This window comes from Lactuca sativa, chromosome 8 (genome assembly GCF_002870075.4).
Source record: "Lactuca sativa cultivar Salinas chromosome 8, Lsat_Salinas_v11, whole genome shotgun sequence".
Lineage (NCBI taxonomy): Eukaryota > Viridiplantae > Streptophyta > Magnoliopsida > Asterales > Asteraceae > Lactuca > Lactuca sativa.
The window spans coordinates 3,302,961-3,327,892 of record NC_056630.2 but is presented as its reverse complement, the minus strand read 5'-3'; the positions used below and the strand labels follow the sequence as shown (position 1 = coordinate 3,327,892).

The following is a 24,932-nucleotide window of genomic DNA, read 5'->3' as shown; positions in this document are numbered from 1 at the left end:
TATATATATATATATATATATATATATATATATATATATATATATATATATATTCCACGACATTTAAGTAAATTTGAATGGCTTGTGCAATATTTAATACGAAAGTATATATATGTGTGCAATATGAAATACAGTTATAATGCATGTCACATATAATATTGCCTTCACGACCTTTAAGAAAAATTGAAATGATATGTGCATCTGAAACCATAGAAACAACTCCAATACTAAAATCTGAAAACTTATGTTCAAAGTTTTTACCATCTTCTCGGTTTTGATCTTGCTTTTGTTTGCAAAAACAAGTTAGATACTCATAACGTCGAAATTGAAGATTTTGTAAAAAAAATGTATTTGTTGTTAGAAAAGCATCTTTGAACCTCACAAATGAGTTCGAAACAGACAACTTTCAAAGATAATGGTTGTTTTTTTTATTTTTCTCATAACGATGATTATTTTTATATACAAAAATTGTTATTTTTGTGATTATCCCAAACTTTTATGTGTTATGATGATTTGCCAAGGTTTTAATGGATACTTGGATAAAAGATGAAGGTTGTTTCTTGATCCGCCCAAAACTAAACCTCTGCGTTGCATTATCCCCTTCATCTCTCTCTCTCTCTCTCTCTCTCTCTCTCTCTCTCTCTCTCTCCATGGAAAGCGTTGTTCATAGCTTCGTATCACCTCCTGACCACAGGCTACAATCACAAAACTTCTCAGCGATGAGAACTTCATCGATGTCACCATCACCCACTGCACATAGAAGCATACCGTCCTTTCGTTGCCGCGCAGAGAAGCCCATCGTAGCTGCTGCTTTCCCTTATTCACATTCAGTCTTCCCTTTGTCTACACCCCTCTCACTACCTTCTTCTTGTCATTCTAAAGGTAACATAATTATCTTTTAGTATTGAAACGTCTTAAAGGGAATTGTGTTTTTGCAATTACAATCTGGTAATGGCTTCCACACGAAGATTCTTCTTCTATGAGATTGAACCTTTAATTTTAACTTGGGGATCATTTAGTTCGTTTTTGGAAGTCCCTCCTTTCTTCAAATTCACGTCTATCTGGTTTATTCGTCCGTAACTTTTCATGATTGCTAATTGTGTTTCTATTTGTTTGGCATTTGGAATTAGTTCAGTTTTATTCGCAACACCAGATGCAGGAGTGAGCAGTGAAACAGGTGTATGGGCGATGCAAGGTAATGATACAGTGTATTATTCCTACTTGCATTAGCCATTGATTTATAATATTTTGCGACAGATTTCTATAGTTTGAGGAAGGATGTGGAGGCAACCTCCAAACGTGTTGAAGAAATTAGGGCTTCTGCTGGTTTAGAGCAACTAGGAGAAGAAGTTGCTAAATTGGAAAAAGCAACAGGAAGTGATTCTTTTTGGGATGATCGTAGCTCAGCTCAACAAACACTAATGGCTCTCACGGATATCAAAGACAAGATGAATCTTCTCAAGGAGTTCCAAGACCAGGTTCGATCTTTTTATTTCCGAATTCCAATCAAGCATCATGTTGAAAAAAAGAAAGTTTACACTGACATGGTACATTCTACATTGATATGTTAGATTGATGATGCAGAAACTATAGTTAACCTTACAGAAGAGATGGATTCAACTGATACTGCACTTCTTGAAGAGGCTGCTACGATCGTGAAAGAACTGAATAAAGCGTTAGATAAATTTGAGCTGAGTCAGCTTCTTTCTGGGCCCTACGATAAGGAAGGTGCTGTTATCAATATAACAGCTGGTGCTGGTGGTACGGATGCACAGGTAATGTAACACTAACACACCTCTGGATCTGGATCAACTTAAAACCATAGTGAAAGTTTATGGCTTAGGTTATGAGCATTGATTGTACTTTGAATTGTTTTTTGTTTAGGGTTTGAAGGATTTACTGAAAATTGGTTTGTTGTATAGGAATGAGATTGTTATAATTAGGTTGGGTAAGAGTGTTTTAAAGTAGAAAGGAATAGTAGAATAAGATGATGATGATGATATTTTGAGTTGAGTGCAGGATTGGGCGGATATGCTTCTGAGGATGTATGTAAGGTGGGGAGAGAGGCAACGATACAAAACAAGAGTGGTTGAGAAGTCAATGGGGGAAGAAGCCGGGATCAAATCAGCGACAATAGAGGTGGAAGGTCGATATGCGTTTGGATATCTTTCAGGAGAAAAAGGAACACATCGAATTGTTAGACAGTCTCCTTTTAATTCAAAAGGTCTTCGTCAGGTACATTCCTCCATCCCACACACTTTGTATCAATGACACTATTACTAAATTAGCCTTTGTCTGGATCCAGACAAGTTTTTCCGGTGTAGAAGTGATGCCCCTTCTTCCCGAAGATTCTTTAAACGTGGAGATCCCGGAAGAAGATCTGCAGATTGGGTTTTCAAGAGCAGGGGGGAGTGGCGGTCAGAATGTCAATAAAGTTGAAACCGCGGTCAGGATCACGCATATTCCCACGGGGGTAACCGTCCGCTGCACGGGTGGGTATATTGATGGATATCTATTTATAAATGAATAAATAAGGAAATAAATAAATAAATTTGTTTTTAGAGGAGAGGTCACAGCTTGCGAACAAGATCAAAGCATTGAGCCGTTTGAAGGCGAAGCTGCTGGTGATTGCGGTGGAGCAACGGGCGAGTGAGATAAAGCAGATAAGGGGAGACGCGGTGAAGGCGGATTGGGGGCAGCAGATAAGGAACTATGTGTTCCACCCGTACAAGCTGGTCAAAGATGTGAGGACTGGGTATGAGACCACTGATATTGTCTCTGTAATGGATGGTGAGCTGGATCCTTTTATTAAAGCCTATCTTAGATACAAATACACCGAGTCCATGTCCAATTAATTGATTACCAAACCTTCTATTAGGTTTTGTTCCCTTCTTCTTCTTTATTATGTATATGAGTATATGTTGTATTTCTTCAGCGCCCATGCTACTTCTACTTTAACTGTAAGGTACCGACATTCATTAACTCTTGTAACCAACTGATTTTAGGAAGGATGGCTTATCAACAAAATGGCTGCTCGCTTCTTGGTTTTCCAATCCAATGCTGAATAAAATCATCAAAAAGTTTCAATTTATCTAGGAAAGAGCTTATTTGGGTTATGTTTTTTCTATGTAGATTTGGAAATAGATAAATCTACTAGAACAAAAAAAAAACAAAATTGTTTCAAAAAATATATAATAATGTACCATTTTCTTAATGCACGCAAAATGCAATGGCAACCACTTTATTAAATAACAGCTACTAATTATTGTTATGGTTTTGGTTACTAATAGAAGCCAATTCGAGATAGTCAATCTCCCAAGAATTAAGATGAAGATAGATGATAAAGCTGATTATGGATGGCTAGTCCTCAAGAACAAGATTAGAAATTAGACTAAAAACATAACTTTTCCATTCCATTCCTAATCCAAATACATTCATATAAATAACCAGTGTTGTAAAAATCCCGATTAGGTTCCGATTAATCTATAGTCGCTACCTGACCGATTAGAGTGTGTCTAGCGATTAATCCCTGCAAAAAAATGGCTGAAATAGTAGAAAACGATAAAATTTTAACACTTTGAAGAAATTCTATTCAATAGAAACCATTTGTGGAATCATTAATGTTGTATTAATCATATTAATGTTGTATTAGCAATTAATGGTCCCCGATTAATCTTCCGATTTATCACCGCCTAGCCGATTAATCCCTTAACCCCAATCCACCGACTAGCAATGCAAAATAGTGAATGTGGTCTACTAACTAAATGGAATACGACATGTAACATTTGGAAGCTTTCATAACTATAGGAGGTGGTGTTGGACTCTTTCTCATGCAACGTGTTGGTCATGTGTCAACCAAATAAACAAACCAGTTAGGCTATAGAGGCGGCCAGTGATATGAATACAAACACACATCAGTTATCATATGAATTAGACATCAGAGGTGGCAACTCTTGACAGGACATAAACAAGTTTAACTTGTACTCGTTTCGGATGATAAGTTATCATATGAATTAGACATCAGAGGTATTAGACTTCAGAGGTGGCAACTCTTAAAAGGACATAAACAATTTAACTTGTACTCGTTTCGGATGATAATGTATGTACCATGCCATGCATGAATATGGAGGGTGTTTCTAGTTTTATTCCAACAAAAACAAGATGATGTTTCATGGAACATAGCTACTACTATTTATATAGTTCAATCCAAATCCAAATGCTACTAAGGCTGCTTGGTATGTAACCTTTTTTACGCATGATAATCTACATGGATGTGATGTGGGTTTTCAACGGTGAACCCCAAAAGCTAGTGATTGTATTGTGGAGTTGAGGTTTGCACTAGTGAACACCGTCCCAGGGTTAGTAAACATGTTGTAAAGTGACTATCTTGATAATGTGATATGCTCTTCACCACCTTTTCACCGGTGCTGATATGAGATAGCCTCTTATACTTTCCCACCCCACCCACAATAAATGCAATCCTTATTGGAACTTAAACTTACATATTATTATTATTATTATTAAAAAAAAAGCAACTGATATTATAGTACACATTAGTCATCCCTCTTTGAGTTGAGATAATTTCATATAACCATCCATCTTACTCGATTTGATTGAGATGGATGGTTAAATCTTCTTTACCAGCACGCATATTCAATCCATAATAATATACTAGTACTAGTTATGAAAATTCATACTTTTACAAAACAGAGTACATCTCTTCTCTATCTCCTCATGCTATTGCTAGTTTTTGTGTTTAAACTTCAAACAGCTTGTTTTGTTTCCCCCTTCCCCAATCCCCATGTTTGGCGTGTGGGGCACCCTTTTCTTAACCACAACTCCACAAGACATGGCCCAACACTCACAATTTAAAACTGTTTATATATTAATATTATTATGATTCATTCATAAATACTAGATAGCAACATTCACATCACAACATTCAAATATTAGATAGCAAGAGATACTTGACCATCAACCGAATACCACCATCTTAGTCATGTCAAAAGATGGAGTTGAAGGTTAGTTAGCCTTGCAACCATTTACATTTATTTATGCGCAAACTGGACCTCTTTTTTTTAGAAGCCATCGCCCACATAATTTTTGAAGTTTAAAAGGATCATCATTTTGGATATACTACTACATTACAATTCATGGAGGATTCGACTACTTTCCATTACTTATAGGTCACAAAACAGATAGATAGATCTTAATAGTTTGTTGTTCCATTTGCTAAAAACAAACTACAACGTTGATATAATTAATTTGCTATATATGCAAAAAAACAAACCGACCGACCTGTCGGACTCGAACCGACAGCCAAAAGGATTACAAGAATGAGAACATATATTCAGATTTTACTCATCAAAGTTATCCTTCTACTCTTCCATTTGAGCTAAGGTCGGATCAGATCCATTAGGTTTGGTTACTTTTAAACATATATCATATCATGTTTACAAATACAAATTTTTCAAAATCAGTCTAATAATACTACAACTCCATGTTCATAATACCAAGGAAGCTTATTCACCCCACTAATTCTCCCCATTTGTTTCACAAAACAACAATCTCTATCTTACTAAATTGCCATTCAATAAGTAATAATGGTTTTGCTTTTGTTTTGTTGTTTGGATGAGAGAATAAATACACAAATTAATAACCATTTCTTATCTTCTTGTACAGACGAGTTAGTAGTTATAGATTCCACTCACGTTTCATTAGCGGATTCAAAAGAAATAACATATACTTGGGCCCATCCCACACTTGACTTGAACTTGTATTGATCAATGTAGTTAGTTAGTTGAGATGCTCAACAATATGGACGACCCATCTTCTACTCCATAACATGTCAGTCATATTACGTTCCGGGACTAACAAAATATTCAAATTTTTTCTAGGACAAAGACTTGTCATCCATCTCTCGTCCTACTCGACTCGTATAAAATTTCTCAAAAAAGCTCATCATGTCCCATTAGGCCATATCTTGTAAGCATAACAAAATCGGTTGGTAGGTGTGATTGTGTTTTGATCTCTACACTCGGTTGTTTTGATACTTTTGTTTGCATTCAAATTCAATTGGTTACTTTTATCATGCCGCCATGTAATCTTTTCTCTTTTTTTTTTTTTTTTTTTTGTGAAAGAGATCGGTAACCCTCGGGAAGCATAATAGTATATACTAGGAGAGGATGGAAAAAAATGTTGCAAGAGAAATGAGTAATCATACCAGACGGTTGGTTGGTTGGTTGGTTGGTTGTAAAACACCAACTTTGCCCCCGAGGTTGAAACGAAACCAATTTTATGTCTCCGCCTAAAAAAATTCAAGCAAACAAAAAGAAAAAACTAGGAATTACTATCACATCAAACAACAACTTGCTCACGCTGGTAAATAAAAGATAACATCGCTACTTTATTTGCACTTCTGCTTTCACCAAAAACTATTCAAGAAAAGAACGTTCTCAGATTTATTTCCGAATACACCAATTTTTTAGTAAAGACAAAAGGATGGTGAAATAACGAAGGAATTTTATATTGTTATTTTTTTTAATCATTTTGGGGCTTTGATAAGCTGGCATGTGATCGAAATAAACTTTTAGTAAGATTATTCATGAACAACATATGAAAGCCCACTTGAATGAAAGAGGTTGTCCGATTAGAAATAAACTCAAAGGTTAAAAAACATGCCAAATGGTAGTTTTTTAGTTTGAGAATATTATAGCGATTTCTTTGTTTTATTCTCATCCTACCACAAAATTTATCTAGTTATACATGTCATCCACTCCCAAAAAAACAAGCATACAAAAAATGAGGAAAAAAAAAAACAAAGAGTTGAATCATCTAAAGAGATTATATTTCGTATCAACTATCAACTGTGATGTGATGAGTCATTTTTTGAGGCATGTCTGTATGTACAAAATGGTATTAGAGTGTAAATAAAATATATAAACACAAAATTAATTGACCAAAAAAAGAATTTGACTTGACTGACTATATTTACAGAATTTAAGAAGAGAAACTCATCTGCAACCGAGACATATATGCACATGAATCGGTTGTCCATCTTCTACTTCTAACAAAAAAAGAATTATCACCGGCTCGGCTTGTAAATTGTCAGTTCATTGATCCACGGCATCTACATTCACAGATAAATAAATGAAAAATAATTTATATAAATTATACCGTATAATTCACTTTAAAAACTTAATTGATTACCTTCTAGAGCCACAGTTGCAGGGGATCTTTTTCTCTTCCAATGGGAACTTATAATTGTATGTAATTTCTTCTCCTGTCACTATCGCCCTTTTTGCATAGATAAATATCTTTTTCTGACCATCCACACTTATAACTTTAGTATAACAATTAGGCTGCAGCAATTAAAAAAAAAATCATATATATATCAAATGTGCATGCAATTCTAGTACATCATATGTAGTAAATTAATAATACAAAAACCATGTTACTTACCTCACATGAATGGTTTATAAACCTAGCAATTCCCCCACGCTTTGTCGCATCAACCTATACACAAATTGTACCTACCAGTATTAACTACCAAGGTATACATACAATAACATAAGACTAGATAAACAGAGTGGAGCAAACTTTTGGTCCCCAAGTAAAAGTATAGCTGATTTTTGCAATTTTGATCCTTATGCTAGTGGTTTTTGCAACGTTTTTGGTTCTGGTACCTGTTCCAAGTAAACTGACTATAGTTTTGGGAACAAAATTGCATAAATCAGCAGTCATTTTACTTGGAACAAGGACAAAAACAATACAAGAACCTCAATACAGGACCAAAATTGCAAATATCACCTATACTCATGGACCAAAAATGTAATATCTTACCACATAACCATCATCCAATCTGAAAAGATAACTACTACCAATTCCCATCCTCTCATAATGTTGTTCACGGATATCAGAAATCTGAAAAAATAAAAAAAAATGGAATTACAAGGTAAGAATCAAATTAAAGAAAAAGCGAAAAAGATATTTAATGGCAAGCTTACTCGAGAACGAATTAATTCTCCAACATATTCAATAACAAAATCTTCTGCTTCAATTGGCTCAAGTGCAACAAGACCCCAATCATGTATCTTACTTCTTTGAAAACGTAACCGTTTTTTCCTTGCCTGAAAAAAAAAATCACAACATAAATTTTTTAATTTTTATGGTGATATAAGCTTGAAAAGGAATTGTGATTTGTATCCTATAATTACATTTAGCTGATTAGCTTTTATCAGGTCAGCACCATCTGCAGCAGCAAGAAGGCTTCTCATTTTCACCCTGTTTGTTCTGGCAGATAACCCTTTCACATTTGATAAATGTGCCTCTGAAGGGGTATTTTTGTAAATTCCTCGAACACACGCCCTTTCAGAAGCACTTGCATGTAATGACCATTTATGCCATTGCCAGCCGTCGATTGAAGTACGTGCACATCCAAAAGATAAGGGATACGTTTTGGATTTTTTCAACTTTTTATTTTGAATCTGCTGTATAGCAAGTGGATCAGTATCTGCTGCTGCTTTCTTGGAAGCAGTACCACTGACGGATAATTTGGGAGCTTTCACAGAGCATTGTTCTGCCACGTCATCCAAGCTCTTCCTCTTTAGTTTACGGAGTTTAAGTGCTGTTGTAAAACACAACACAAGATCAACAATGTAGCAGATTAAAACAAGAAAAGAAGCATACACTTACATTTTGCAACATTTTTGGACAAACTGCCAGCCTTTTGAGCATTATAAGCATTCGCAGTGAAATATGGATCATTCTGTTTCTGTGTGTTGAATTTTACACCATGGACACTTGTGCCATTATCTAGGGAAATAAATAGAATAGAATAATTGATCTTAGTGTATATAACAATAGTGATCCTAAACACTGCAAATGACCAGACCAGAATTAAATCAAACCAAGTACCTTGACTTACAGTAGAAACACCCTTCAAAGACTTATGAAATGACATACTACTACTATATGGTGATTGAACTCCATGAAAGTTGGGAACATGGTATTGTTTAGTAGCAGCAGATAGATCCTCGACCAATCGTTCAGCTCTCAATTGCCCGGATAAAGATGCAAACTTTCTTTTCGTTGACTTTCTTGACCGGGAATAAGTATAATTTGCATTGGCAATAGATGGTTCAGAAGATCTTGAGGTTTGACCATTCCTTGACTGCTCTATGTATTTGTCATATGCAGAAACAGACTCTACAGCCTTCTCTTTCCTTCTATTGTTTGTCATATGCACAGGCTTATTATGTTTATTAATACCATAATTCACCGAATCATTATGTTTATTAGTAGCATAATGATAATCCACCGGCACCGGTTTTTTATGTTTATTAATACCATAATTCACTGATTTATTATGTTTATTAATAGCATAATCCACCGACACCGATTTATTATGTTTATTAATAGCATAACTCAAAGATATGGATAACCATTCCCTGAGAACAATATCATGCAGCTTCTGTCTACATGCTGCCATGATAACATAAACCTCCATCTTAGGTATAGATTCCATTGCCCTTGAAGGGCGAAATTTGCATGCTTCCGGAACAATGATTCTAGAATTCTCCTGAGCAATATCTTCATGTGAATATACTTTCTTGAAAGCATTTGCGAACCAACTGGATGAAGGCATTCCAGATGCCTTCATTTGAGCTTTTCTTTTTTTCCTCACTTCCTTATCCACAATCTTCTCAATATACTGATGCAAAGACATCCTTGCAGATAAATGGAGGTCATTTTCTACACCTTCCATTATATGTTGTTCCAAGTCATAACACCTTTCATCTTCCTTTATACAATCAGCTTTCGAAACAACTTCTTCAAAACCAGGGGGATATTCATTCTTAGAAGATGAAGACTCTTGTTCTTCCTGCAATTTTATAGATATTTTGATACATGACTTGAATGGAACAAAACAGAAAAGAAAAGCAGTACATAAACATTTTTTTAAAAAAAAAAAAAAAAAAAAAAGAGAGAGAGAGAGAGAGAGAGAGAGAACTTACATCTTCTACAGGTAAAATCTCAGTCAACTCGTGACATTCATCGAGTGAAATTTGATGTTCAACAAGTTCATTAGAGCTGGAGTTGGACCCCAGTTTTTCCTTCCTCCAGACAGATACTCGATCTTCTACTGAATCATACACAACTGCATCCCAGATGACTCTCATGCAGGAATCAAAGAGCTTTTTGCAAAAAACTTCTAAAATTCTAGAGTTCTTGCATCCAAGAGGCTCATCATGATTTGAAGGGGATGTTTGTGTGTGAACACTGAGAGATGCTGCTCCCTCACTCTCAGAGTAGTCCCCCACTTCCTGGTTTGTATCATATTGTTCAGATAAAACTTAGAGCCAAGCATATCATGCAACACTAAAACAAAGTGGATAAAAAAAATTACCATTATGCCATCGCGTAAGCAGGTTTTGACTGTCTGCCTGGACTCTTCATCCTTATGATGAACAGTAAGAGATGCCACTCCTTCACCACCACAACAGCCCTCCAACTCCTGGTTTTCAGGTACTTCTTTACTGGGAGCAAAATCCATAGTTTTGACAATCTGACTGGACTCTTCATGCTTAAGAGGCCTCTCAGATTTCTTTGCAGTCACATACTCCACAATTATGTTGCTTATTATTTCATCCAAAACAATCTTTCTTGTTGCTTTCATTATTCCAGAATGTAACTGGGAGCAGACCTCCTCAGAGATATCAGAAACAAAATCCGTTAAAGAGCCGTTGTATTTAGAATGATCTATTTCACGTCCAGCAGTTACCCATGAGTTGACAATAGATTGCAAATTAGAGGGCTTAACTTTACTCTCAGAATGATGTACCTACAGAATGTCGATATCAACATCAAAATTAGATTACATCAAGCTTTGCAATCTTGTTAGGCATGTCTTACCATCACTGAACCATGGAGATATCCATAATGATGCCAAGAATAAAGCTCCATAAGAGAATGGGGACCATGTTTCTTTCCCTGATCATCTTCAAAAAGCCAGCATGATTCTTCACCTGTCTGAAGTCTCCCAACAACACATAATAGATGAGTAAGTTAATTCATTAGAATCAATATGAGATGTTTGGAGAATCAAAGCATTAGAATCGTTTTTTAGTAATACCAGTGATGGATGCAATAAAGTTGAGTTAGCTGCTTCAGATATCTGCAACTGCTGGATGGATGTGGAATTAACTGCATCTTTATGGGCCTCTTCTCTCTTACCATCTGTGCTAATGTTCCCATGATACTTATCAGAATTCTGATTAATAATTGATGAAGAAGCATTTAAATAAACGAAGCCTGTGGCAACATGATCAGGAAATTGCTGAAAGTACTTCAAGGGCACAGGTTTGGCTAAATTCCCATGCAAGATGGGATACACAGGAAGATCCTCTGGCAAGAAGCTAGTGGATAGACCATCATAGAGCTGTTCCTGTATATAGGGACCACAATATTGTCCTTGTTCATTGATGTACATCCACCCACTCACATATGCAGGCTGGGCATACCCAACTTGACTTTTGTTGGTACCATCGTTAAGGTGGAGAGCATTTTCTTTACTGCCACTTGTCTGGCAGGTCGTGTCCATTGCAGACTGCATATATCACCTTGTGTCACAGATGGAAGAATATCACAACTGTTAGAATTCAAGAGCTCATACAGACATGCATAATACTATGAAGCAATAGTGTCTTGAGACGTTTAACTCTTTCTAGAAGAGTATTTACACCCAACAAATTGCATTACATCTGGGGTGGGTGATTCTGAGAGTATGTTATAGTTCAGTTAAAATACAATCAAGAAGTTACATTGACAACCACAAACAAAATACAGGAAACGCTTCCCTCCAGAAATTAAAGATTGCACTGCAACATTTTTATAACTACGGCAGCAAAGGCTATTCATCTCCAACATCAGTGGTATGGTTCAAATGAATTTTCTTACCCTCCAACGACTCAGATAAGTACAGAGCTTTACCAACAAAAATGAAGCAAGTCTTACTTTTAATTTCTCTGTAATAAATTAAAAGACTGGAGTAACGTTCAACTCATACATAGCTACAAATTTTGAATCACGTATGATTAAGTTACACGTCTCCAAGAAAACCAATCTAACCCTAATTTAGTTCTACAATAAAATCCAAAGAACTGACATTGCAAACATCTAGCTGTTATGGTCAATACTTGAAACCGTAAGAAAACCTTTTCGATTACAAAAACCTGCCATTCGATTACGAAACTTCTGTGCAATCATAAAAGAAGTTACGATTAGTTAATTGACTACAAACAGCTACCTCCTTCAATGGATCAGCCTCGTCCAAAAGATTCTATCGCTAGAATCGGCAAAAGCTTTCACAATCTTCACGGATCCAGCGATGATGTCGATTGGGGTAAGGCCGAAGAGAAACGGAAGCGATGAGAGAAGCATGTAATGTATTGTGGATTTCAGAATTTGTGATGATTGCGAAAAAAATTATTGGGTTTTTTATTCAAGCCCAGCAAACAAAACCTACCGCCCAAGTATTTGATGAATTTAACTATTTAAGAGTATGTTACATAAATGGTCCTTATATCTTGTATTATAGTGGAAACTAGATTATGACCCCCGTATAACGCGGGGAACATATAAAAATGTAAATGTAAATGTATAAAAAAGTTGACACTATAAAAAAATAAAGTAACATAAACAGACTTAACATTACTGCTAACATTTAAATGTTTGAAAAAAAACAAAGAAACACTTGAATATCTATAATAATTGAAGGACCTCTTTGTAAGCATAACTTTTTGTTTTATTAGTTGGATAACCTTCCTCGTAATATATGAGTACCTTCAATCCCTTTTCACTTGTGACGCGAGAAACAAAAAATATATAACTGAAAATGAGTGAAGACAAGCTTATGCACGTATAATCCAACATTTGATAATTATTGTCATTGATTTTTATTAGTGGCGATAACAAAATAAACTACTATAGGGAATTGCCTCCGCTGAAAACAGAATAAGATTCTTTCATTGGACGGAGTTAAATTCATGCAAGGTATATAAATAGTCTCCATAAAGAATCTATCATATATGATTCAGGCTTCAATGACGTTTCTTCCAAGCCTAACAATCTATAATCTAGTACAATTGCATAGTCCTTTGGTTTGGTCGATATTACAAAGTAATATGACAGGAACACCTACTTTTAGTCTAAGTTTATGGTTGAAAATTCTAGATGTCCAACACAACCGAAGAGTAAATTGATTCCTAAAAAAAACCTAGTAACTCTGTATCACATAAAGAATTTGAACTCATATGTTTTCCCTTCATCTTTCATCAATCCTAGAATGTAGTCATTGGTAGCATCAAATTCTTCATTTGTAGGGACCAAAATAGCTTTATCTTGAAAATATGATTGATCATCAAGATGATTTTCAAAGGATAGATAAATGATGGATACAATTTGAACTCATAAGTGTTATATATATATATATATATATATATATATATATATATATATATATATATATATATACACACACACACACACACACACAAAATAAATTAATATATTGTTATCATTCTACTTTTTTTTTTTTTTTTTGCAAATTTCAATACTAAAAACAAATTTTCCCTATAAAATTGTCATATTAATGACCTACTAATTAACAATTAAATTTATATATTACATAAATGGTTCACATGTGAACAAAAGTACACAAATGGTCCATATTTGAAATATTTTTTTTACATAAATGGTTTATTACGTAAAAGAAAATGAAAATGTATTTTCCATTAATAAAATGTTTTCAAAAAAATCCTATTAATTAGCTCTAATGTAGAAAAAAAATTGTTCTAGATATGGAAAAGTCATTTTTTGAAACTACGATGCTATTAATGAACTTTTTTGCAAAGTTTAATGCTATTAATGATTTTTATTCCAGAAAACAATCGTTTAAATGAGCTTCAATATACAAAAAATATAACTTTCCATATCAACCAAAAATAATAAAAAAAAAAGTCATTTTTAAGAGTATGATGCTATATATGAACCTTTTTTTCAAAGGTTAATATTAAAAGCAATTTTTTTTCCAAAAAAGATCCTAATATAAGGTTAAAAGAACATATTGTAAAATATTTATCGATTTACATGAGCAAGAATTAAACGTTCCATCAATACCCAATAAAGTAAATAAATCATGCCTCCTTCTGTAATGAATTCCAACGCCCCACAATGTGGAATCCCCTCAGTCGCAACATTCCATAACTCAAACCACATCCGATAATCAATATAAAGAGAAGTTGCAATAAAAAATAATAATTGTCATCATCTTATACGAATGTTAGAGATTATTAGGGTGTTAGATAGTGTAATAGCTTGCAATTAAATATAATTTTCAAATAAAACTTAGTATGAGAAACTAACCAATGTGATCAAGGGTCAAAGAAGACATTATAACTAAAACATAAACAAAGAACTATTATGGATGAAACATGAAACTTTAAGAAGAAACATACAAATTTAAACCGTGAAGGACAACAAAAATCGACAAGTATATTTTTTAAGTAATTTAAACCAATATATTTTTAAAGTAATTTAAACCGGGCCACAAGTTTATCCCAATATTGTTCCCTTAAGCATTTCATCAAACAGGTAGTAGACAGGTAGACCAAACAAAATTTCCAAGTATCCAAATCAATGTCTTAAATCCTAACACATCAAAAAAAAAAAAAAAAAAAAAAAAAAAAAAAAAAAACAAACAAATTTGTGATTTTAACAACCAAAAGCAAAGGATATGACGTACATTGTGTATGAGTCTATCATTTATGATTTGATTGCTTAACTTATTGAACAATTCGTCAAAAGTATGAAAAAAATGGGGAATCTCATAGAAAGATCCGATTCAAATTTCTAAATAACACAACTGTGACAATTAATTTGCTACCACAAAATTTGACACCCTCATAACATAAAAATCAAAATATATTTTACTTACGTTCACAAGAACCCAGATGAATTCGACCATTCTTGTTGTTTGTCAACTCCAATTTCGACCTACAAGAAATCTAAAAAAAAATAAAGCAACTTGAGTAACAATCATTTTAATGTTGTCACAACTTTAGCATAAATATCGATAAATAGTATAAATATTAGTTATCAAGAAATAAGCATATATGAGATGACTAAAAAGTTGTCAAGTGGAATTTGAGTTACTTGTTTTCTTACATTTATCTGATGTATTTATAATTTCAGTCGTTCAACTACAAATCTAAATCGTTAAGTAAAAATCAAAACAATATGTTTTCCTCAATTTTCTTCTCCACTACAAAACTTAAGTTAGATATATTATGTAAAGAATTGAGGGAGGCGGGGTATTTTTGTAATTTATTTGTTGTGAGATTTAATTGTCATTAATAGAATTCCTAATTTAATTCATTTTATTTTTGGTGATATTTAATTATCATTAATAGAATTCCTAATTTAATTCATTTTATTTTTGGCGAGATTTAAGTGTCATTAATGGAATTCTAATTTAAAACGTAATATACGTTTTATAAAATCTATTGACAAAAATAAATGAGTTGACAAAGATGATGTCATCAAATAATCCAAAGGTGGAAAAAATATGATTGAAATGCAATCAATGGTCCTGATTTCTTCAGTTTAGAATTAAAGGTTCTCTTTTAATAATATTTAGAGATTACAATTTGGTTCCATTTTATTTTTTAATTAATTAGGTTTGTTTGGGATTGCTTATTTCACAAACTTTATGTTGTTTATTAAGGTGTTTATTAATTTATCTAGTGTTAAAATAGAATTATAATAAAATCGTTTGGATTGGTTTATCTGCTATTATAATTTAATAAGTTGATAAATTGTTTTTTAGTGTTTGAAAACACATTTTATACATGTAAAATGATCGAAAATGACATCTTAAATATTACTTTATTTTTTATATAATTTATATCCTTCATCATTTATACAAAGAGACTATGTAAGGGACCACAATATAACTTTAATGTGTGGGGTAGCTTCTTTGTAATTCGTAAGTAGAATGTGATTTACAAATATCAACAATTATTATTATTACTAAGTTCGGGTCACGAATAAACTTCTGAGGATTTTGAGTCATCTAATCTTCTTCATATGCGATTCTCACCGTATAAACTCCATATTTACGATTTTCCATGGCAGTTCGCCGTCGCCCCACGTTCTCAACCATCGTCGGTTGTCTCCTCCAACAAGCATTCAATCGGTTAATCAGTCTCCTTCAAAGAGTGATTTGGTTATAGCTTCAACCTCCTCCCATTACATCTTTAACCCCCACTTCTCCATAATCCCTAAACATCACGTAGTTTTAGTAACTGCTCTGTCTATATAAGAGGTCGCTTCTTTGAATGCAATCGCTATTCCATCACTTGAAATCTATCTATTGGTTGATCAATCATGAACGAGAAATTGGCTTTTCCGTTAGAAGAAATTTCACCGAAGGTAAAATTTCTTGAATATATGCTTGGATTTAGATTCCCGTGTTTGGAATATTATACTTTTTTCTGCTTAATTGTAGCTATCTCAATTCAAAATTGATTCAATCGTTGGTTTTATTATATTGTTCAATCTAACTATCGTTTATTATTGGCCATTTGCTATGTTTTTTTATATATGATTTTAATTTTTTATCATTGCATAATGAAGAACACTGAAGTCGTTCATGAAATTGCCGACCTTCAAACAATATCAACCAAATCCATTAATTCCGAAAGTGACTCTACTGAGATTTCACCGGAGCTAAAATTTCTTAAATAGATGATTGGGTTTAGATTCCCATGTTTGGGAAATTATACTTTTTCTGCTGAATTGTAGGTATCTCAATTCAAAATTGATTAAATCGTTGGTTTTATTATATTGTTGAATCTAACTATCGTTTATTTTTTGCCATTTGCTATGTTTTTTGATATATGATTTTAATTTCTTATCATTGCATAATGAAGAACACCGAGTTCGTTCATGAAATTGTCGACCTTCAAACAATATCAGCCAAATCCATTGATTCTAAAAGTGACTCTATTGAGATAATCGAGTATTCTCATCTCCTCGGTCCTTATAAATCCATTGTGGAAAGGGTTATTACGGAAGAGGTAAAAAATGCTCACTTTTTCATCAATTGTTAATAGTTTATGATGTTTTATTTTTTGTTTCAGGTTGTTGAAATTGCTAAAGAAGATCAACAATTCGAAAGAAAAAGAAAAAGGGTTTTAGCTCTAACACAGTGGAAGTGGGATGAAGTTGTGGACCTCTGTTCAGATGATGATGAGAAAGAGGATGTCATACAACCAAAAAAGAAAGCCAGGGTTTGCATTCACAATCGAAATCGAACCATGAAACTCCTTAATGAGTCGGATGTGGAGGCTTGATGTCTATATAAGTTGGTTTTAGTATGTTTGTGTTAATCTATAAAGGTTTTCATATTTTGGGGTTTAAATGATTAAATAGGTAATGTTATTTTCTATAAATTGGTTGTCGTATTTCCATATAGAATTCATTCCTTGGCTTAGTCAATTTATGAATGTATTCCCAAGGTATATACAGAAACAATACATATTATCTTTCATCAATTATACACTCATGTTTCTGTTGGGTACAAAGTTATCCATGTATGACTTTGTAAATGGTTTGACTTTTGTAGACCCACTTGCATGTGGTACATTAGCCTTGTGACATGAGAGATAGATATATAGATAAATAGATAGATAGATAGATAGATAGATAGATAGATAGATAGATAGATAGATAGATAGATAGATAGATAGATAGAGAGACATGTAAACACCTCTATATAAGGTGGGTTCATACCACTTGTAAAGGTGTGCTTGAGAGATGTAGTTCATAGTGATTAGTGAGTGAGGTATTTATGGAGTTTTGGATCTAGTACCTTTTTTGTACTCATTTACTATGATCGAATACACCTTTTAGCACCAAAATCGTCGTGTTCTTTGTGTGTTCTTTAATTACGCATGCCAAACCAATGTTCATAATTCACATCAATTGGTATCAGAGCGAGTATTCGAATATCAACATGATTGTTTGAAGAAACTGATGGGTTTGAGCAACAAGAACTTTCCTATGTGCACATGCAAACCCTAATTGCTTAGATCTAGGTTTCTCTAATTGAACATGCATTGAATCAAAGACTTACAATACTAGATCTAATGTAAACAAGTGATTCTAATCATATGAAATTGGATCTAGAACAATACCTTGGATTACTTGCCTGATACTTCTTCTTCTTGGAGCTTAGAGTTACAATTGTCACTCCTCTAATGGCTTACAAACACCAACTAGCAAGAAGATGATCTTGAGAGAGAGGGAGGAGGGTGAGAAATCGGCCCTAGGGTTTCTTTCCTTGCATGAGTGCCGATTTCTCTCACCCTAGGGTCCTATTTATACTATGAGCTACTAAGGTTTCACCTTTAACCCTAATTGAATAACTTAGGCCCTAAGCAATTCAAGATCCTCCTAGATACTAGGCTTGGACGAATTTAAGGTCCCCAAACCCTAAATTTCGTCCACCTCATTATCTATAAGGACACGTAGCCCAAAACACATCTATCACATATTTGACAGTTTATGCCCCTTTATTCAATTAACCTCTTTAAGTCACCAAATTAATTATTAATTAATATATGACTTATATTAATCAAATAACAATCTTATTCCTTTAATATATTATTCTCATAATATATTAACAATAATATCTCTTCTCTCTTAACAAATCATCCTGTCAGGTTGCTATGGTGAAGGCAACCCAAAAGGACCATGCATAATCGGGTCAAGTACTTACCAAATATAGTTACAACCTTAGACACTAATCCAACAGTCTCCCACTTGGATAAGTCTAGTAACTATATATGCAAATATAAACCGATTAGCAATCGTAGCTCTCAAAGACGCTGTCAACTCTGATCTTATCAATCTTATGTCCTTTATATAAGGGATCGTACAGTCCTCTGTTTAGATATTATGCGGACAATCTTCTGGAACTTATTATCCAACATTTTGGTTTCTCGATCTCAGATTCATTTGACATGGAACTTAATTGAACACATCAATTCAGTCCTAACCAGGCCCGACACATAAGTCAAATCAAATCATCGATCGGCCGTGATATCGCTTTTATTCTCTTAGGATAAAAGTAACAGATAAACTTCGACTTATATGCATTTACTATCTACTAATCAACTATACACAACAATGCGTTTTATAACATCAATTTACTGATGTGGTTTCGCATTATCAATGCACAACCAATTAATAAACAACAAACCATATATCTTGGTTTTAAGACCATATGATATTATCGTCTTGTGATCACTTGTGTCACAATCCAAAAAGTGATTCCAGCAAGCGCGGGTTTATTCCAATGCTCAAAACTTGTTCATAAGCACTCATGAACGTTATAGCAAACCTTTGCTATGTCTAATACCCTTTTAGACAATATACACACCAATTCATGACAATCTTCATTCATACCTACTTCCAATATATGAACGATCGTGGATCATTCAAATAATTCAATTATTCTTAATAACTTAATTATTCAGGAAGTCAAAACATGCAAAGTGAAACAATAGTTAAACAATTAACATAAGACAGTATCTTTACTTATAAATAATACTCCTTTATTTAATCATCAAATGTAAATTACATTTATCTATTACATGTCTCAAAACTATCTAATCTAAATTAATATCGTCTTTCAGCCCAATGCTCCTAGCGTGCTGCAAATGCTTAACCCTACTCAGTCCCTTCGTAAGCGGATCTGCTGGGTTATCCTCTGACGATACCTTCTTCACTACGAGGTGTCCTTCTTCTACTCGATGTCTAATAAAGTGATATTTTCTATCGATATGCTGAGATCTACCATGATCCCTCGGTTCCTTGGTCAAGGTAACCGCTCCCTTATTATCACAGAAAATTTCCATAGGCTCCTTTATGGCAGGCACAACTCCAAGATCACCAATGCAGTTCTTCAACCATATCGCCTCCTTTGACGCTTCGCTCACTGCAATGTACTCTGATTCACACGTTGAATCAGCCATGGTTTCTTGTTTGGAACTTTTCCAAGTCACTGCTCCTCCATTAAGGGTAAAGACCCAGCCCGACTGCGAACGATAGTTGTCCCTGTCGGTCTGGAAGTTGGCGTCACTATACCCTCGCACCTTTAAGTCATCACTCCCTCTGAGGACTAAGAACCATTCATTGGTCCTCCGAAGGTACTTCAGTATATTCTTGATAGCAATCCAATGAGCTTTTCCCGGGTTCCTTTGATATCTACTGACCATGTTCAAAGCAAAGGCTACATCAGGGCGAGTACAAGTCATAGCGTACATGATTGAGCCAACTGCGGAAGCATAGGGTACTCGGCTCATCTCGGCTATCTCGGCTTCGGTACTCGGACTTTGAATCTTACTCAACTTGGCATTACTTTGTATCGGTAGTTCTCCCTTCTTCGAGTTTTCCATACTAGCTAAAACGTTTTAGTACTTTATCTAAGTCAGTATTCTGACTAAGTCCTATTAGTCTCTTACTTCTTTCTCTCACTATCCTTATTCCCAAAATATAGGAAGCCTCTCCGATATCCTTCATAGCGAAGCACTTCCCGAGCCAGGACTTAACCTCATGAAAAGTCGGGACGTCGTTTCCTATGAGCAGTATGTCATCGACATACAAAACGAGGAAGCTAACTATACTCCCACTGGCCTTGACATATACACATGATTCATCTTCACTTCGTACAAATCCAAACTCTTTGACTTTCTCATCGAAGCAAAGATTCCATTTGTGAGACGCTTGCTTAAGTCCATAAATGGACTTCTCAAGCTTGCACACTCTATTAGGATGCTTCGGATCGACGAAACCCTCTGGCTGAGCCATGTAAACATCCTCAGCCAACTTCCCATTAAGGAAAGCGGTCTTGACATCCATCTTCCATATCTCATAATCATGAAATGCAGCAATGGCTAGCATCACTCTAATAGATTTTATCTTAGCAACTGGTGAGAAGGTCTCATCATAGTCAACTCCGGGAGTTTGAGTAAAGCCCTTCGCCACTAGTCGTGCTTTATACGTGTCCACATTCCCATCCACGTCGGTCTTCTTCTTGAAGATCCATTTGCACCCAACCGTCTTACGTCTGGGCACATTGTCAACCAAATTCCAAACTTGGTTGTCATACATGGACTGAATCTCGATGTCCGTCGCCTCTTTCCATTTTACAGACTCTGGGCCTGCCATGGCTTCCTTATAGCTATTAGGTTCATCTAGATTTATTAGTGTACCATCACTAATATACGTATCCCCTTCGGTAGTAATATGAAAACCATAAAACTCGGGTTGAACTCTAACTCTTTCGGAACGTCTAAGAGGTAAGGACTCGTCAATTGGTTCAACCGAAGTTTCCTCCTCGGGTTGAGCGCCAACGTTAGAGGTTTCTTCATCGCTTGATTCTTGAATCTCTTCAAGATCGATTTGCCTCCCAATGTCTTCTTGGCTTATGAGTTCTCACTCTCGGAAAACCCCTCTCCTCGCAACGAAGACAACATTGTCACTCGGTCTATAAAAGAGATATCCAAAGGACTTCTGCGGGTAGTCGATGAAAATACATCGCTCACTACAAGGTTCGAGCTTGTTGTGAGTTTCTCGTCTTACGAAAACCTCACAACCCCAAACCTTTATATGTGCTAACGAGGGAGCTTTCCCTGTCCACATCTCGTGAGGTGTTTTGGCAACTTTCTTTGTAGGGACTCGATTAAGGATATGGGCGGCAGTCTCTAAGGCATACCCCCAGAATGATATAGGTAGTGAAGCACGACTCATCATAGAACGAACCATGTCTAACAAGGTTCGATTATGCCTTTCTGCCACACCATTCGAATGCGGTGTCCTAGGTGGCATCAATTATGAAACTATTCTGCATTCCTTGTCATAGTCGTGGAATTCAAGACTTAGGTACTTTCCTCCTCGATCGGATCAAAGCATCTTGATTTTCCTGCCTAATTGATTCTCCACTTCATGTTTAAATTCTTTGAACTTTTCAAACATTTTTGACTTGTGTTTGATTAAGTAGATATACCCATATCTACTATAATCATCGATGAAAGTCACATAGAAGTGGTTCCCATCCTTTGTGGTGGATCTAAAGGGCCCACATACATCGGTACGTATGAGATCCAATAAACCCTCACCCCTCTCACAAGTGCCAGTGAAAGGTGACTTGGTCATCTTTCCAAGTAAACTAGATTCGCACGTATCATCTTCCCTAAGGTCGAATGACTCCAACACTCCATCCTTTTGGAGTTTAGATATGCGCTTCTTGTTGACATGTCCAAGACGACAATGCCACAAGGATGCCTTATCCATACTATTGGAAGAATCCATACACAACACAACATTTCCTAGGTTATCTACAACCATAACAGTTTCATAAATTTCATTACAAGGCATTGCTTCAAAATATAAAACACTATTTAGATAAGCATAAATCGAACCATTCTCATTATTAAACGAATATCTAAATCCTTGTTTAAACAAACCATGAAAAGAAATGATGTTTCTTGCCATATCTGGCGAGTAGCAACAATTATTTATGTAACATCCCAAAAATCCGAGCCAAAAATTTTATTTTTAAAACATGTACTTAGCAAAGCATTAGGACTAAAACGTTCAACGATCATATCATTTCATAAATGATATTGTATGTCTGGAAAACATTTTTATAAAACATAAAAGTGTCAGAGTATAAATCCCCAAGTGATATCATAATGCGGAATATAAAGCATGTGTGTGATGTACTGCTACCGCGTCGGCTCCTTCCCCTTCGAAGAAGAGGTACCTGAAACCAAAACTGAAAACTGTAAGCACGAAGCTTAGTGAGTTCCCCCAACATACCACATACCATACAATCACATAACATACATATATTGTCAGGCATATCTGGGTGCCCGACCTACCCCTTCGGTCCTCTCGACCGGATACTGTCTAGTACGTCTGGGAGCTGTCCTCCCCTTTGGTCCTCTCGACCGGATACTGACCAGTATATCTGGGAGCTTGCCTCCCCTTCGGTCCTCTCGACCGGATACTGACTAGCATATCTGGGTGCTGGTCTCCCCTTCAGTCCTCTCGACCGGCTCTGGGGACTATTTCACCCCCTACTACTACCACATAACACGTATATCACATAATCTATCTAGCATGGTTGGGCATGTCCGCCCCTTCGACGCTACCGACCGGTAATCTGGGGGACTATCTCCCCCTACTGTCACTAGCACATAACATCATATCATACTAGCATAATAACATATCACATGTAGTAGCAACCCTAGATGAATATCACAAAGACAATCATCTATCATACAATTCCTACTGGTGGGCCGGCATTGTGGCCGTAGACCCACCACTACTGGAAGGTAACTCACCTCAAAGTAGCTGCTGATCGGTGTGGGAATTGACTGCCTGCTGCTGCTGCTGCTCCGGAACTCCTCCGGCTATAATTCCCACAAAATACTCAGTCAAACACCGCTAATTGACCCTTAGGGTAAAATTGATGAGTTACCTTCCAGTAGCGGTGGGTCTACGGCCACAATGTCGGCCCACTAGTAGGAATTATATGATAGATGATTGTCTCTGTGATATTCATCCAGGGTTGCTACTACCTGTGATATGTTATTATGCTAGTATGATATGATGCTATGTGCTAGTGACAGTAGGGGGAGATAGTCCCCCAGATTACCGGTCGGTAGGGCCGAAGGGGCGGACATGCCCATCCATGCTAGATAGATTATGTGATATACATGTTATGTGGTAGTAGTAGGGGGTGAAATAGTCCTCAGAGCCGGTCGAGAGGACCGAAGGGGAGACCAGCACCCAGATATGCTAGTCAGTATCCGGTCGAGAGGATCGAAAGGGAGGCAAGCTCTCAGATATACTGGTCAGTATCCGGTCGAGAGGACCGAAGGGGAGGACAGCTCCCAGACGTACTAGACAGTATCCAGTCGAGAGAACTGAAGGGGTAGGTCGGGCACCCAGATATGCCTGACAATATATGTATGTTATGTGATTGTATGGTACGTGGTATGTTGGGGGAACTCACTTAGCTTCGTGCTTACAGTTTTCAGTTTTGGTTTCAGGTACCTCTTCTTCGAAGGGGAAGGAGCCGGCGCGGTAGCGGTACATCACACACATGCTTTATATTCCGCATTATGATATCACCTGGGGATTTGTACTCTGACACTTTTATGTTTTATAAAAATGTTTTCCAGACATACAGTATCTTTTATGAAATGATATGATCGTTGAACGTTTTAGTCCTAATGCTTTGCTAAGTACATGTTTTAAAAATGAAATTTTTGGCTCGTATTTTTGGGATGTTACAATTGGTCAGCTGGGTGATGGAGTTAGAACCAGAAGTTAGAGTGGAGATGTCAATACATGTCTCTATTCTTGCTTTATCTCTCAAACAGAGCCCAAGAATGTTGAAATGGCTTTGAATGAGCCCAGTTGGGTAGATGTTATGCATGAAGAGCTAAATCAATTTGAAAAGCTCGGGGTTTGGAAATTGGTTGAGTTACCAAAGGGCGAAAACTCTCTGGACACACGCTGGGTCTATCGAAACAAGCAGGATGATTCTGGCGTTATAGTGCACAATAAAGCAAAATTGATGGTTCGCGGGTTTCGACAAGTCGAGGGTCTTGATTATACTGAGGTTTTGCTCCAGTGGCTCGCTTAGAGGCTATTCGTATCTTCTTTGCATATGCTTCCTACATGAACTTCACGGTTTACCAAATGGATGTCATGACAGCCTTCTTGTATGACAAGGTGAAGGAAGAAATCTACGTTGATCATCCCCCTGGGTTCGTTAACTCGAAGTTATGTAA

The 24,932-nt window shown here is 35.7% G+C and overlaps 2 protein-coding genes across 5 annotated transcripts; one reads left to right on the top strand and one right to left on the bottom strand.

Moving 5' to 3' along the window:
- Nucleotides 1–567: 567 nt before the first annotated feature.
- LOC111920963 (peptide chain release factor PrfB1, chloroplastic) lies at nt 568–3,027 on the top strand. 3 transcript variants are annotated; one of them, XM_023916532.3, is made up of 7 exons: nt 568–882; nt 1,136–1,195; nt 1,258–1,478; nt 1,572–1,775; nt 2,020–2,235; nt 2,306–2,492; nt 2,577–2,888. In XM_023916532.3, the coding sequence occupies exons 1-7, from the start codon at nt 651–653 to the stop codon at nt 2,651–2,653; spliced, it is 1,197 nt and encodes a 398-aa protein (XP_023772300.1). In that variant the 5' UTR covers nt 568–650; the 3' UTR covers nt 2,654–2,888. The 3 variants fall into 3 exon arrangements, with proteins under 3 accessions (XP_023772300.1, XP_023772299.1, XP_023772301.1); XM_023916531.3 differs by having other exon boundaries at nt 571–882; nt 2,563–3,027; XM_023916533.3 differs by having other exon boundaries at nt 572–882; nt 1,131–1,195; nt 2,563–3,027.
- Nucleotides 3,028–6,825: 3,798 nt separating this feature from the next.
- LOC111920961 (histone-lysine N-methyltransferase ATXR7) lies at nt 6,826–12,523 on the bottom strand. 2 transcript variants are annotated; one of them, XM_023916529.3, is made up of 13 exons: nt 12,308–12,523; nt 11,135–11,621; nt 10,915–11,031; nt 10,409–10,843; nt 10,017–10,325; nt 8,917–9,883; nt 8,695–8,814; nt 8,217–8,626; nt 8,007–8,129; nt 7,843–7,923; nt 7,462–7,515; nt 7,210–7,361; nt 6,826–7,129 (listed from the first exon to the last, which is right to left on the bottom strand). In XM_023916529.3, the coding sequence occupies exons 2-13, from the start codon at nt 11,612–11,614 to the stop codon at nt 7,108–7,110; spliced, it is 3,270 nt and encodes a 1,089-aa protein (XP_023772297.1). In that variant the 5' UTR covers nt 11,615–11,621; nt 12,308–12,523; the 3' UTR covers nt 6,826–7,107. The 2 variants fall into 2 exon arrangements, with proteins under 2 accessions (XP_023772297.1, XP_023772298.1); XM_023916530.3 differs by lacking the exon at nt 12,308–12,523 and having other exon boundaries at nt 10,915–11,038; nt 11,135–11,274.
- Between the last annotated feature and the right edge of the window lie 12,409 nt (nt 12,524–24,932).